The sequence below is a fragment of the Gracilinanus agilis genome, chromosome 1, assembly GCF_016433145.1.
Source record: "Gracilinanus agilis isolate LMUSP501 chromosome 1, AgileGrace, whole genome shotgun sequence".
NCBI lineage: Eukaryota > Metazoa > Chordata > Mammalia > Didelphimorphia > Didelphidae > Gracilinanus > Gracilinanus agilis.
Genome location: NC_058130.1, coordinates 695,028,659 through 695,044,919, shown reverse-complemented (window position 1 = coordinate 695,044,919; position 16,261 = coordinate 695,028,659). Strand labels below are relative to the sequence as shown.

At 39.0% G+C, this 16,261-nt stretch overlaps 1 protein-coding gene across 1 annotated transcript; it reads right to left on the bottom strand.

The window, feature by feature from the left end:
• Positions 1 to 10,672: 10,672 nt before the first annotated feature.
• CHRAC1 (chromatin accessibility complex subunit 1) lies at positions 10,673 to 14,490 on the bottom strand. The gene is made up of 3 exons (XM_044658297.1): positions 14,268 to 14,490; positions 11,765 to 11,891; positions 10,673 to 11,185 (listed from the first exon to the last, which is right to left on the bottom strand). Exons 1-3 carry the CDS (start codon positions 14,412 to 14,414, stop codon positions 11,043 to 11,045), a joined length of 417 nt encoding a protein of 138 aa, XP_044514232.1. The 5' UTR covers positions 14,415 to 14,490; the 3' UTR covers positions 10,673 to 11,042.
• Between the last annotated feature and the right edge of the window lie 1,771 nt (positions 14,491 to 16,261).

Here is a 16,261-nt window from a genome sequence, read left to right as displayed (position 1 = left end):
GTATGTGGCTCTAATACCCCACACCCCCACACCCCACCTCACCACCACCCAGGAAACATTTTAGACAACATTTTGAATCAAAATGTTTTCTCACCATTTAAGGTTTACTATTTTCTAAAGAATTGAGCAGCTAAAAGGCCTCATTTCAAGTGGTACTAAATAAATATGGATTAGTTTCTACCTGTTCCGTAGATCTATATGAAGATGTCTTGTGCTTGCAATATAGAGACCATACAGTGCTGTTTTGTAAAACTGACAGTTCTTCTATAAATTGCTTTATTTATATGCATTTGCTTTCGTGTATACTTTTTCATTTACTACATGGATTGTAAAAGTTAAGTGTAGCATATTACAGTACACGTTGAATAGAATTGAGACTTCATGTAGTTGAATACATTGTATGTATCCGAAACATGTTAAATGCTTGCATGATGCTTATGTGGTGACCCCACTTTAAATTAAGCCTTAATATGATATTAGGTTTGTAAGCTTCAGAGTATGCAAAAATACTAGAATGAGGGAATTCGCCTGTTCAAACCAAGTTGATAACAGACAGAAATTCAGAGAGGCTTCTCACCCAAGATGTAAAGGGAAACGTGTAGGCCTAGAGCTTTCTCTCTACAAATACTGTGACCGACCTAGCTAGCCACTGGCTATTGTCATCCTTAGATCTGTGTAAAATGGGCCATTGGGCTTTTTTCTCGGACAGTCCAAATAGAATGTCATGTTCTGAAAATTCTTGGAATTTCTTTCAGGGTTTTTCTTTTCTTCCTTTGGGTCTCATTTTGCTTTTGTCTTTCCATCGAGAGCTTTATTTATGCCTGCAGTTCTGATTTAGCGTAGAAACCCCTTTTGCAAACTGCTCAAGTTCTAAGCTTTCTTCAGATAGTGCCATCTGTCCTCACTTCTGCATACAATTTTACACTGAATTTTTTTTTTCTTAATGAAACATTTTCAACTTGAGGTAAACAAAGTGGAGGGGACCCAGCTTTCTTTCCAATGTGGATCTACCTCAGTTAAACAGTTGGGTGCTATTTAAGAAGTGTGGCAATGAGATTGGAAAAAGTGACCAAACAGTAAGGTATGACTGTACATATACATCTTGACAGTTCTCTGGAAGCCAGACTTTCTGTTTAATAACTATCTCATGTTTGAGTTCTCTATTCTTTGTGCCTTTTGGTTTGAGTCCCAATGCATTTTTCAAAATCAACATAAGACATAAACTTTATTGCCAGTGAGGGAAAACAAGCCAAACTGGCTGCAACATTTAGCTATTTTCCCCCCTCTCCAAACCATAGACTTTTTATACAAAGAAAAAAAAATCAAGAAGCAAAATTCACATTTCTCTAACAATAAAATCCCCAACTCTTCTATGCATATGTTTAAAGCAAACTTTTGATTTTCAGTTGTATTGGATTCATTTTTTTAGTCAGATCATCTGATATAGATAAATGTCAACCTCTTAACTCTGGTAGACCTTAGAAGAACCCTTACTTAAGGAGTAATACGTGGCCTGATTGAAATTTTTTCTCCTCCTTTCCCTGCCCTCTGGAAGCTCTGATAGTGATGGAAGAGAATGAAAGAATATAGAGCTGGGTTGGACATCAAAAATCATTTTTTTCCACCCTCTCATTTTACAAATGAGGAAACTGAGGCCCAAGGAAGTTAGAATGACTTGTCCCTAAGTTATACAGATGACAGTTGATGGACCTGAGATTTGAACTCAGTTTCCGGATTTCCAATCCAGGGCTTTTTGCCTGGAGAAGCAGGGTGGAAGTTGGGGGGGGGGGGGACCTGATTAAAAAAAAAATTGGGGAAACTGGCTCTAGGTAACAGGTGACACCAAGAGTTGGTGTGTGTATATGTACATATGTAAGAAAAGGTGAGAATCAAACATAAGGAAGAATAAACTTTCCACATTTTTATATTCAACAATCTACAACTCTCCTTTTTTTCTATAATGTATATCTTTTTTACTTAATTCTTTTGGGGAAAACTTTTAAGTTGTAATATACAAGTTATCAAGCCTTTTACTAATTCGACTTTATACCAGTAACAAATCCAGAGTAGGAAACTTTCCTGTAGCAGTTAGTTTTACAATTTTTAAAAGGTCTACATCAGAGTTGTAAGAGAACCGACATTCCTTAGTGGCAGAACTTCACTTGGTTCTGTAAGGCTTTTTGCTGCAGAGACTCAGTGGGTCAATTCCTCTGTTAGTGTTTTTATAAAGAAAAAAAAAAAACTCCATCAGGTCTATACTTAAGCTATATTTTATAAAGAGTAAATCATCCTTTAATATGCTGCGTGTAAATGTTCAGCATTATTGCACTTTCTCAGTAATAATGTATGCCCTACAATTGGCTCCTAGACAAGGACTTTAAAATTAACTTGTTTTGTGTGTTTGTGCGCGTGTATGTTGTGTGTGTGTGTACGTGGGTGTGCGCGCGTTTTTTAACATAACAGTAGTGCTTTGGGGCAGATGATAAAATTTATAGGTACCTCAAGAAATTAAGAGCCTGAATATGCTGCATTTTTTTCTTTCACTTTTACATGTAGCAATGTGTTTCGCCTTCATTACCTTGTTTAGTCTATGAATTGCTAACTGTGTTGCTTTTAGGATCCCCAGAGGATGTTGCAAGGCTTTTTAAAAGTTCATCTTGCAGGATGTAGTATCCTTTTCAGTTTATTCAAATGCAGTCGCTGGTTCAAAGATGTCACCCTGCATTTTGTAGTGTAGCAAAAAGATGTTTGACACAAACGGACTTGGGCAAAAGGATACTACATTTGTAAACAGACAATAATGTTCCTAATCCTTTCTGCTCATGCTGCTTTCTTGATTCTTTTCTCAATATCATCAAGAGGTTGGTAGCTGGTTTCTAAATTCAAAAATTAGAACACAACTATTTTGAGATACACATACATTCACACACACACACACACACACACACACACACACACACACACACACACACAAACACACGCATCCTATGGTTCAAAGTTTCAAAAGAGCCCTTGCAAAATTTCTATTTGAGCAAGTAGCCCCAAAGGTCAATGCTGCCATTAGATTGCCTCATCAGCCTAATTAATCTAAAGACCTAGTTTCCTATGTGGTCCTCCTTCAATCGTGTTCCATTAAATTCAACCAACATTTATTAAGTGTCTATCATGTGCAAAGCATTGTGCTAGTAGACGCTGGGGATACAGAGACAAAAAAAAAAAAGAAACAAAACCCCCAGTTTCTGCCCTGAAGGAGCTTACATTTTACTTCCCTGCATCTAGTAGTCCCCTGCCTCCAAAGTCCTCACCTCAAGAAAAAGTGAATCCAAAATAAGTAGAGATGGGGAATTGTCTGGGTTGAGAAAAGAGAAACTGGTGAAGAAAGCTATAAGGCTGTGAAATTGAGCATCTATTGTCATGTTTAAGCTTTGATGGGTCCTTTCAAGCTTGTTTTTCGCTTCCTAGGTTAAATAGTTTGCACTACTTTTGCAATAAATTCATGGAAAAACTAACAGTTAACTTTGTTTTGTTTCTTACTGTGTGTGTGTATATAAACTAATCCTAAAGAGTTAGCATAGTGTTTTTTCCACCTCCGTACATAATTCTTAATATTCGCAGAATGCTGTAAATCTGATAAAAAAAATATGATGTGAATGATATTTTATAAAGTTATTTTGTATGGTGTCAATTTTGTTTTGCCTCATAGTACGTCAGCAAAAAATAAAACTCCTCATATTTACGACTATTTGTTCGAAAGATCTTGAATTATTCACATATTCACTTGGGTACTTTCACATAGGTGGATTTTGAGAAATTTAAAGAATTGTGTTAAGCAAGCATAAATTTCCTGGGCTAACAACTCTAATGTTTAAGAATATACCCAAAAGGGGGGCAGCTAGGTGGCTCAGTGGATTGATAACCAGGATTAGAGATGGGAGGTCCTGGGTTCAAATCTGGCCTCAGACACTTCCTAGCTGTGTGACCTTGGGCAAGTCACTTAACCCCCATTGCCTAACCCTTACTCTTTTGCCTTGGAACATAGTATTAATTCTAAGATGGGAGGTATGGGTTTAAAATAAAATTTTAATTGTATTATTAATTATATTAAAATTAATTTATTAATTAATAAAAATATATGTGTGTATATATCCAAAAGCCAGGAGTCACCTGTGAAAAGCAAAAAGGTTTTCTATTAATATATGGGCTAAGACTGAGATGGAATAAAATGGGAAGAACTGGGATCACATCTAGGAAGATTTCAGAAAGAAGTACCTTTGAAGAGAGACACACAAGATATAATTTCAGTCTGTTTTAAGTCATGTAGTGTCCACACAGTTAACTAGCCCACTGTTTCCCAATTCATATGTTTGGACACTTAAACTTGTTGACGTCTCTTAAATCTTTAACATAAATTTATTTTTTTAACATAAAATTGGTCAATGCAATATTATGGCAGAGAGGAGGGTAAAAACATTAAGTGAAACAATGCTAATGAGTATAATGCTAATTAATCAAGTTTTGAACTGAGTGCAGCACAGAATAAATAAACCTTAAAAGAACAGGATGCCATTGTCTCCCATCAACCCTTAATTTTTTTATAGAGAATGAATGGGGAAAAAAAATGTAGGGGCCATAGTATGTGCTTAGCATTATGGATACAAATCGACATGAGAACAGAAAACAGGTTTTGTGCCCAGAGTTTCTTTAAAGGAAAGTTCCTTTAAAGGAAAAGGAGATTTCAGCAGTAAATCATTTGGAAAGGTCAAGTGGTCCTTAGGATACAACAATAAAATAAAAGCGGATAGTAATGTATCTATAAAGTATCTCTTTTCCGCTAACAAATCCAGTTGTTGACTAACGTTGAACCATTTGATAATACCAAGGACTTCAATGGTAAGAACTGGCTTTCCTGGGTCTTCAGAAATAATTGCTAAGTTACAAATCTACAGGGGTCAATTCCCTGGAATATGGCTTGGGGGGGGGGGGTTGCTAGGCTGGAACCAGGACCCTCGTTAAAGAACTGCTGCTATTCCCAGAGCTCCTGGGCTCTGGATGTGACTACATAGCCCATTTTCCATTAAAAATGAGGAAAGATGTGTGGGATCTGTTTTAAGTCCCAGCTCTGAATTTAACTAGATGTTTCACTTTGGGCAAATTATTTCACCTTTGATTCTGTTACCTCAATTAGAAAATGAGATGGTTAGATCAATTTCTTACTTCCTCTCAAGTTGACATTCCATGAACCCAGGTCTGACCCAAGGGTAAGATTCTTTACCATTTTGCCTCATCTGTCCATTTCCTTGCACTCAGATGATCACCCGTCCTCCACTGCTAATTTTACCCAGTTAATTTATTGATAACATTTATCAACAATAACAATAAACATTTGTTAAGTTCCTACTATGTGCCCAGCACTGGGTAAGTGCCATCTTACTCATTTTTAGCCATTGGACACATGGAAATAATAACAGATTCAACAAATCCACAAAAACCATCATCCTAAAAGAAAGAATAACTCAAAATATTTCCTACTGTTTATGGATCCATATTGTTATCTGTTTATTAATGTAGGAGTGCCATCAATTAAGTGATCATCTTGATAGTTAAATTTAATATACTATACCATTTCACATCATCTGGTAATTTTCAGTGAGGAATGTGGAAACCACAAAGAAACAGATGCTTTCCAAAAGCTCATCAGTTGGGAAGATGACACAAAAAAACAGTCTATAGCTTTCAAGCAGCACTTAAGGGTGTTAGAGGAAGTAATCGCTGAAACTTAACAAAAGGTAAAAGTTTGAGGATTTAAAAAAAATCACTGAAGGAGAAAGGTCTAGACAATAGTTCCCATGAAAAAGTCTCAGGGGTATTTCTGACTGAAAACTGAATAAATCAATGGTATAAAAAAATGTGAGGGTCAAAGGAATCAAAAATCTTTTAAGTACTTTTCTTACCAACAGAATGTCTTTGGACCACTCAATCTCTTGTTTTTCCCTAGTTAAAGGGGAATAAGTAGCATCTACCAACCAGGGTTATTATGAGGATCAAAAAATGTTATGTACAATGTGCAGCCCACTATAGAAATGCTAACTATTATTGCTTCCTAAGTGCCAAGTTCCTTACCAAGTGCTAACAATACAAAGAGAAAAAGTACGATAGTCTGCTGTCAAGAAGCTCACATTCTAAATAAGGGAGAGAACATATAGGAGTTCTGCTGGAGGGCAAATAGAGAAGCCTTGGAAGGCACTGATCATGCCTTGATATGCTTCAGGTTTTCAAGGCACCATTCACCCATCTGATTGCACCACCTCTGCCTCCTTTGCTGGATCACACCCTCTAACCATGGGTGTTCCTCAGGGTTCTGTCCTCCACCATCTTCTCTTCTTCTATATGACTTGGTTTGGTAATCTCATAGCTCCCATGGAGTTCATTACCATTCCTATACTGATGATTCTCCAGTCTACCTAGCCTACTCCCCATGCCTCTGCTGAGGACCTGTCTCACATCGCCAGCCGCCATTCAGACATCCATCTCAAGCTGGATGACATGGTATGTTCGGTATGTCCAAAACTGAACTCATTATCTTTCCATTCTACTTCCCACCTTCTCTATTACTTTGGAGAACACCATTCTCCCAGTCCTTGGGCTCCCAAATGAGGAGTCAGCCTGTATTCCTCACTCACCCTCCAAATCCAATCTGTTGCTAAAACATTTTCACCTTGGCAACATCTCTCCCAATATCCTCCCACCCCACCTCTCTTCTGCCACTACTCTGGTAGACCCTCATCCCCTCCCTCCTGGGTTCAGGTGGTGGGTCTGTCTGCCTCATCTCTCCAATCCATCCTCCTTTCAGTCACTAAAGTGATCCTGTCAAAGCACAGATCAACCTTATCATGCCCACTTCTCAATAAGCTCCAATGTTTTATTGCTAATAAATAAATATTAAATTTTATTTTTATTTTGTAAATTAAATTTTTATTTTTTATTTTTAATGTTCATTTATTTTTATTTATTTAAAAGCAAATAAAAATAAGTATATATTATTCATTGTTTTTTGTCTTTAATAACCTATTTTAAAAATTAAATTAATAATAAATCCATTTATTGAAATGAAAATGCTCCACTTGGCATTCAAAGTCTGCCCAACCTTCCCACCTCCTAGTCTTACACCCTTCTTTCTCTCCACCACTCTTTGATCCACTGAGATTGGCTTCTTGGCTGTTCCAAAAACAAGACACTCCATTTCTCAGGCATTTTCTCTGTCTCCCAAGCCTAGAAGTTCTCTCCTCTGCCCCAACTGCTGACCTCCCTGGCTTCTTCTAAATCCCAACTAAAATCCCTTCTTTTACTGGAACCCCTCAATTCCAATGTCTTCTGTGCATTAATGATCTCCTAATTATCTTGTATATTGCTTGCTTTGTTTATGTTTGTGTGTGTGTTGTCTCCCCCATTAGAATGTAAGCCTCTTGAAGGCAGGGACTCTCTTTTGCCTTTTTTTGTATCCAGAGGGGTTAGTGCAGTGCCTGGCTCAAAGTAGGTGCTTAACAAATGTTTATTAATTGATTGCAGCATTTGAGCAAATGACAAAGTCCAGGAGTCCAATGGCAGGTCAGATGGCAAAACCTATGGGTCCAGAGGACATCAAGCCTAATATGAACAAAGAATCCTAGGTTTACTTCTGAGTGTTCAGAGAGCTTATTGTCCAGGTTTGTTTTTACACTAGCAATATCTACAACAAAGTATGGCATAGTCTTCTGGTGTTCTGATTTCATATGACGGTATTTGGAATGCTTTGCCAATATTAAGCAAGAAACTGCTAAAATGAAGAATGTCAGAGAAAGCCAACCAGAAAGGATGGAGAGGTGGCCCTTCTGGCCCAGCCCAACTACTCTTCATGTCCCCTTGATTCTATTTTCTCCAGCAAAATGTCCCCAGAATTGTCTCCTCTTCTCCTTTGCTTTCTCCATTAGTTCTTTTTCTGTTTACTACAAACACATTCATGTTTCCTCCATTGTTAAGTCTCAGTGGGCATCTAATCCAATGCATGGCTGAAAGGATTCTCTATTATAACATACCTGACAAGTGGTCATCCAGCCTTGACTTGAAAACTTCCCATGAGAAGCCATAACCTTTTGGTGTAATCTATTCCCACTTTGGATAGCCTAATTATCAACAAGTTTTTCTTGATATTTTACTTCTGCAGCTCCTGGTTCTTCCTTCTGAAGCCAAAGAGAACAAATCTAATCTCTCTTCTACCTGAGAGCTGATCAAATGCTTGAAAAGTTATTTCCACCTTCTCTCCTCCTGTTTCCATCTCAAAGCTAAATATTCCCAGTTATTTCAACAGATGTTTGCGTGGCATGGCCTCAAATCCCTTCATGATCCTGGTTGCCTTCTGGATTGTCTCCAGCTTTTTAATGTTGAGAATTAAACAGTGCTCAAGATGGGGTCTAACAAGGGTGGTAGCAAAGGAACTATCACCTTAATTTTGGAAGCTGTGTCTCAATGTGGCCCAAGATGGCATTGGGTTCTTCATGCTGCTTACTTATTGGGTTTGCAATTCACTAAAATTCCCAGATTTTTTTCCAAACTATCTATGCATGCCTCTCATCTTATATTTGTAAAAATGATTACAGCCAGGATTCTCTACTTGTGAAACAGAAACGAAGGCAAATGAGTTGTAAGAATTAAGAGACTGGCTGTAGATTAAGAACTTTATTAAATTAAAAGTAGTAGGAGGGAAAGAATAGGTATTTAGCTGGCTAGTCTGTGGCTGCCATTTTGGGACTCCTTGCTACACTCGCCACTGAGTCCGGTCAGCATCATCAGCACACACGCCAAGACCCCATTTCCTCCTCGTTCATCTTTATAAAGTCTTTTCTCTGCCCACTATCACCTGTCACATCTCAGGAGCCAACCATAGTTTTCTAATTTGCCCGGGTCGCCCGGGGGGCAGTGCCTGGGAAATCCGCTCTGCTATCTCGAGATATTCTTGGCTGCCTTGCTCCATTTTTCTGGCTGTTGTTCTGCCCTCATGACGAAATTTATCCAATGATTTTCCTCACATAGTCTTTGCTTTTGGCCCAAGTTCAAACTCATGCTAGGTATCCGTAGTCAAAAAGGGGGAAAGGATAAATTCCCTTTTCACCGAGTGGAAGTGACAATGCAGCTTTCAATTGGATTCCCCCATCGCTAGAGGTATTTAAACACAGTGGGATATTTTAGATTACTTATAAAGGAAAATTTAATCTAGCTCCGAGTTCTAGCATTATAGTCTTCTTTGGGACCAAACTCCTTTAAAGGACATAACACAAAGGTAGAAACAAAGGCATTGTTCACTAACTGGATATTTGTAGAGGCTTAGAGCAAAGCCTGGGGGTTAGCAAAAAAACCCCAAAAAAAGGGCATTTTTACTCTAGGAATTTATGGTGGAAAATAAATACTCTAGATATAGTCATCTGCAGTAAAAAATATGCTGAAAGTTGCACAATTCTGTAGAGAAAGCCTGGGCATAGTTCTCAATTGTGTGTCCAATATGAAAGAAGAGGACCTGATGGGATTTGTTTTCAGTATACAAAAGCGTAAGTCCTTCCATAACCTCTGCCCAAAGAGAGGAAAATAGTTTTAATTTTTTAAATTACTAAATTCTGTTTTTTCTCTTTCCCTCCTGAAAAAAGAAAAGAAAAACAAAAAACTTTATTTCAACAATGCATAGACAAGAAAAACACATTTCTACAATGGCCATGTCCAAAAAATACGTCTCATTCGAATGCTGAGTGTATCACCATTGTCAGGAGGAAAACCATTGCATGGTTCATCTGAAATTGTTCACTTGAGCTGTAAGAAGGAAAATTAAGAGGCTGGCTGTAAATTAATAATTTTATTAATCAAAAGTAATAGGGGGAAAAGATGGAAAAAATAAGAGAGAGATGGAAAAGATACTTTCCCTATTGCTCCATTTAGCTTGCTATTCTGTGGTGGCCATTAGGGCCCCCAAGCCATGCTCACCAGGAAATTCAGTCAGCAACAAGCAAGAAAGAGAAGAGCCTGAAATCCGCTCTTTTCTCAGTTTATCAAACCTTTTCTCCACCCACTAACTCTCATGCATCACATCTCAGGAACCATCTCAGGATCTCTCTACTGTTTTGCTACCCTTTCCCAGCTGCCATTCTATCCTCGGGACTCAATTTACCTAATGATTTCCTTCACACAATAGAGTTTAGGCTCACTGCAGTTAGTCAACAGGAGTTGATGACACTTGTGTGTGTGGGGGAAGAATCTCCTTCACACAGAACACTGCATTGATTAGCATTCTTGAAAAATATTTTTTAATGTCTTTTAGAACTAGGATTTGAAGTTTCCCCCAAAGAACCTGTTGGAAATCCTCCGGCTATTTCTTGATTCTACATTTAGGGTTCTCTAGCAAGTGGGCCTACTGAAAAAAAAAATCAAAAGAAGCATAGTATGACAGTAGCCCAGGCTTGTTCTGATTTATGGACCATTTTATTGAGGGAAAAATTATGTACATTTTTTAAAAATACAGAATGGAAAAATCTTTTACAGTAAAAAAAATAAGCACTCTTTTATCAAATAGTAAAAATTTTTTGCTATACAGAAATTAATATGTAATATGCTATATACTACATATTTAACCAAAAATAAACTAAATGTTCAACTGAAAATGAGTATGGTCCACAAGTAAAATAATTTCATAATATACATATATTAATTTACATTTACTATCACTAGACCTTAAATCTATATCAATTAAAAAGATAAGCATTTCATGTTTATTTCCCTTAAGGATGTAGAAGTTCAATGTTTAATAAGACAAATAAGATATTAGAATAAATACGCAGCTTAGTGATACCTTCAAATGTAATGCAAACCAAGTAAATTTTCCTCAGGCTGAAATGGATTAATGGACTGGATATAAAATTCTGTATGGGGATGAAATGGAACAGCTCTGTACTTTATTTAGGAGAAAGGGGCCTGAGTAGGGTTGGTAGCACAATTTAGGCTAATTATAATATTGCTTTTATGTTTTAAGATTCAGCTTCTTCATCCTCACTCTCATCGTCTTCTTCCTCCTCCTCTTCTTCCTCTTCTTCATCTTCTTCTCCTTCCCCCTTCTCTTCCTTAAGCATTTTCAGGTATTTGCTGGCTAAAATCTTCTTTGGTAATATATCTTGAAACAAAAATTATTGTATCAGCAAACTGTTGTAATAGACAACCACAAATATATCTTTCAAAGACTACCAACTCATGCTAGAAATGCCTGTTTCTATCACCTTGTAAAGAATGAAAGAATTAAGGACAGGCTTTTGGAAAATATCAGAAAAACAAATGATAAAAGATATGCCTGTCACTGATTGCAGATTAAACTGAATTGCCAGACAAGCTACTCTCACCACTTTTAAAACTGACAAGATACGGACTACCTTTGGACAACTGTAGCAATGGGCACGAAACTAAAATATTTTTCATTGTGATGCTATCCCATAACAACAGGCGAAAGCCTTGCTTTTTCTAGAGCTGCAAAGACTAGTTTTGATCTTTGTTTTCAGAGTAGGGGCTGAATCCCCGATCTGATGAAATCCCTGTTATTCTTGCCAAACCTGCCAAGCATTCATCTACCTGCATACATGCTATATTTAGAAACCTGAGGCAATTTCAATCAGGGAGGGTTCTATTTTCATGACTGCAATATGAAACCCAAACTACAAACTACCAGGCATGTTTACAGGCTGTTTGAAAAGCTAAGTACCTGAAAGAAATTGAAAGGTTTCCGACTCTTCTGCAGTATTTGATAAATCACTGTAAATAAGTGCTTTCTTCTCCTTTCCACTGCCATGTTTATAGGAATAGGTGGCTAGATACTGAACAAAGAGTTCCTAAAATAAGATGGAAAAAGATGAAAATTCAGGAAACATTCTGGTACTTTGTTTAATTTAAATTCATACCAAGTTTGAATAATTTCAAGTTTAAATTGCATTATAGGCTTTAAGATCACTCCAGGAGGTATAATGACAACATTACATGTAGTTATCAGTTTAATGCTAGGGGAAGGGTAGCAAATGGTCATTCTACAAAAATTTATTTTAGATTTACTACTTTTATAAATTTATCAACGATTGATAGGGCAATGAATCAGTAACTCAGCCAATGATCAGTTACCTATAGTAATGGAGGAGAAAAGTAATGTAGATTATCCAAAAAAAAAAATCACATTTGGCTCTAGAGATGCAATTTTTTTACCTTCCATTTGAATATGGTTATATCTGAAGTTCTGGTAATTCACACCACTGCAAACCAGATAATGAAGCCAATGAGTTGGGAGTTTGTAAAGCTGGCCAGACTTCTTGCTCCCAGCTCAACTCCTCCATGCTGAGGATAGACAAAAATATCTCTTAAACTGATGCAAAGCACCAGACTGGACTGTGTTGCGGTCCCCAAAGTTTGGCTTGTCTAGTCCATACTTTTTCAGTCAAGGAGGTAATTGTTTTCCAGTTGCTGCTGGATTGGAGGATACTTCCAGGGATGAGGTGATATCAGCAAAGGAGTTGGAAAAAGTCTCTAGCCCAAACCTACATGATGAGGCCTTAAAAAATAACACAAGTAAACCCTATGACTATCTTGAGAAATGGCAACATCTTGAGAAACTTTTTGCTATGATGAGCTCCAACCAAGAAGACCACAAGTCCACTAGGAATCAATTCAGAAATATTTCAGTTTTAAAAAAAAGTGTCAACAATCATAAAACACTGTAAAATGTACTTTATTCAACTCTAGGCAAGCATTTTGTGTTTAGTTTTGAAACCCATTAAAGGAAAGAGTTCAGGAGAAAAAAAGTGCTCGTTGGCTGAGGTACATTTTAACGAAGATTAAAAGTTATTATGAGGAGCCAGAATGTTTAAAGCAACCACTATATGCAAAATTATTACAACTAGTTCCTCTTCTTTTAAACTCAAAATAGAATTACATCAGGAGGGATTTGGAGACTATACAATCATCTGAAATGTAAAGATTGTCAGTCACTGTCATTGGTTAGGAAGGGACCTTGAAAAGCATAATGGGTAATAGATTGCTTACTAACTCTGTGACCAGACAAGTCACTTAACTTCTGTGCCTCAGGTTCCTCATTTGTAAAATGGGGAAAATAACAATGCCTATCTCTTAGGGTTGGTGTGAGAACAAAATTAGATAATATTTGTAAAGCATCTGCAAATCTTAAAAGTACTTTTTAAATGCTAGTCGTCTTGCTATGTCTACTAGATGATCTCTTGTTTTTTTTTTTTTTACAACTGTCTTAAGGTCCAGTCTCTATCCAAAATCACAGAAAAAGCACATTCCTTCTCTCAACTCTACAGTTCAGATTTGTTCTCTAGATTGATTCCGTTCTGCTGAGCGCCTTGGAATAGAATTTGCGAGGAAGACATAACACAGCTGCAATGTCTCATATTGCATTTGGCCAGGAGAGTCAAGGGCACTTCCAACCAGTGCTGGGGAAGAAGAGAACCTTAGTAAAAGGTCACTTACCCCCACCCCCACCCCCAAAACCACCCACACAAATCAAAAATAACCCATGGACCGAAAAATGCGGGCTGGATTTTTTGGAAAGCTTTTACTTTTAAAATCCTATTATCCTCTTCAATTTCCTTTATTAATATGTCACTGTCTTCCTAACGGCCTTTATGTTTAAGATGATCTTACTCTAAATCCCTCTCGCTGTAATTAAGTTCATCTTTTCTGATGAACTAAACGGGGTGGAAGGAGAACCAATCATAGAACTTTGTACAGAATGGTTTCCATCCGACGTCCCGAACTTTTCTCCCTAGCCTGGCTGTCACGTTTCCTTTGCGTTTTGTCGCGCCAGCATAGGGGTTTTTAGGGTTGTTCCGCGCTAGTCAATTGCAACATAGGGGTTGGGGTGCCCTGGAACCTACAATTCTGCACCCACGAGGGCTACCACGCGGGATCAGTCTCCGCCAAGACTGCGCTCTCTGCGAGTCCCATTGGACGTCTTCTTTTTTTTTTCTTTTTGAAGAGTGTCCCTTCCCGAGGCTTCCAAAGACAGCAGCCAAAGGGCCAGCGGCGCGGGCTCGTGCTCGCGCCAGGACAGGCAGCGCGTGCGCACGGGGCAGCAGCGGCTCCCAGGGGGCGGCGCGCGGGACGCGGCCGTTGGGGGAAGCTTGGACACCTCCCCTTCTCCCCCTCCCCCTCATTTCCCCTCCCTCTGTCCTCTCCCCGTCTCTGCTCCTTCGACTCACCGTGGCCTTGGCCGTGAGCACCAGCGCCTCTTGATTGATGCTGGACACCTCGGGGGAGCTTTTCATGATCACCCGGATGCGAGACAAGGGCAGCGAGACCAACCTCTGGTCGCTGCATTTCTCTTTGCCGCCAAACCCGTCCGCCATCTTGCCGCCCCCACCCCGGCAGCGGCAGAAATTGCGCGGCCGCCACTATTAATGCTCCAGCCGCCGCCGCGGCCCCCGTGGCCCCCGCCCTCTCTGATCTGTCCTCAAAGCAGTTTGACGAATAAAGTTAATTAAAAGGGAACCTCTTTGATCCGCTGCCTCACGGGAAGCGTAGTTCTCTAGATGTGGGGCCACTGGCCCTAGCGGAGGGCGGTGACTACAAGTCCCATCATGCTCCACGCCGCCGCTCTCGTGGCTTGGTTGAAGGAAAGAGACCCTCAGACCCGCGTGCATAGTTCGGTTTCTAAGTTCTCGTTTCTCTTGGTCCCGCCCCCAAGGGCCGGTGTAGAATTTACGTTTTACCTTATGCTCGGGACGTCAGAAACCTGCAGGTCTGAGAGGACTAATATGTGGTTGGTTGTCATCTTCGTCTTCTTCGTCTTTGATTTCCCCCTAACCCAAGCGTCTGCAAGGCGTGCCGACCTCGATGACCGCATTCATCAAATCCTAAAACTCCTATGTTGGAAAGGATTGCAGAAACTAGCCATCGCTTAATTAACCCAAAAAAAGAACAGAACTAAGCAAACAAAGCACCAGACTCATTTTTATATCCATTTTATCTCCAGAGCAGATTTTGTAAAAATTATCAACATATGCATATATAGTACAGCCCTCTAGTTTTACGGTTGGGGAACAAGCCCCACCCCACCCCCAAAAGAAATTATTAACCCAAGTCATCAAAAACCTTCACAGGATCAGATTATCTCCTTCCTTTTGTGGCTAAACTTGAGAGGCGGGCAGTCCACAAAAGGTTCCTCTGCTTCTTTTACTTTCTAGTTTTCAACCTCAACGTTCAACTGAAATTGCTTTCTCCAAAGTTACTAATACCTTAATTGCCAAGTCTACTGGTTTTATCTCTGCCCCTTTGCTTTTTTATCACTCTAGCTTTAACATTGTTCATTCTCTTCGCGGTACAGTTTTTTCTCTAGATTATCAGATTCTTCTACCTAACTGTCTTCTCTGTCTCCTTTTCTGGTTCTTCACAGTTAAGGATCTACTGACAACTGGATGCTTGGGCCTTCTTCCCCTTTATACTATTTCACTTGGTGAGCTTAGCAACAACATTCAAGGGTTTGATTCTCTTATCTATGCTGAGGATTCTCAAATCTATCTTTGTTTGCCTCCAGTATCTACTTTCCAACTGCCTATTGGACATTTGCAACTTGAGTGTTGAGTAGCCATTTTAACCTTCCCAAAATTGAAGTGATTCTCCAAAAAAATCTCACTTCTTCCAAACTTCCCTATTAATGGTGCAGGGTAGCAGCATTCTCCCAAGTCACCCATAATTGGAACCTAAATCCATTCCTTGACTCCTCTCTCTCACTGCTCCTCTCCACCAAATTCAATCCATTTCCAAGGTTTGTTGATTTTACCTTCACAACATCTCTCACACATAATTCCTCTTCTCTGACACTGCCAATTTTGGTTCAGGCCCTCATCACTTTTAGCCTGGACTATTTCACTGATCTACAGGTTAGTCTCCCTACCATAAGTCTCTTCAAGTCCTCCCTCCAACCAGTTGTCAAAGGGACCTTTCTAATGTTTGACCCCACCACACACACATCTTCGATAAACTCCAATAAACTCCCTATCACTGACAGAGATCAAATATAAAATATTTTGTCTGCCATTTGTCCTTCAGAACCAGATCCTTTCTTACCTTTCCAGTCTTCTTACAACGTGCCCTCTTCATCATGTATTCTTCCATCCAGTAACAACTGGCCTCCTTGCTTCACTCAAACAAGACACTCTAAATCTACATTTTTGGCTGTCCTCCATGCCTGGAA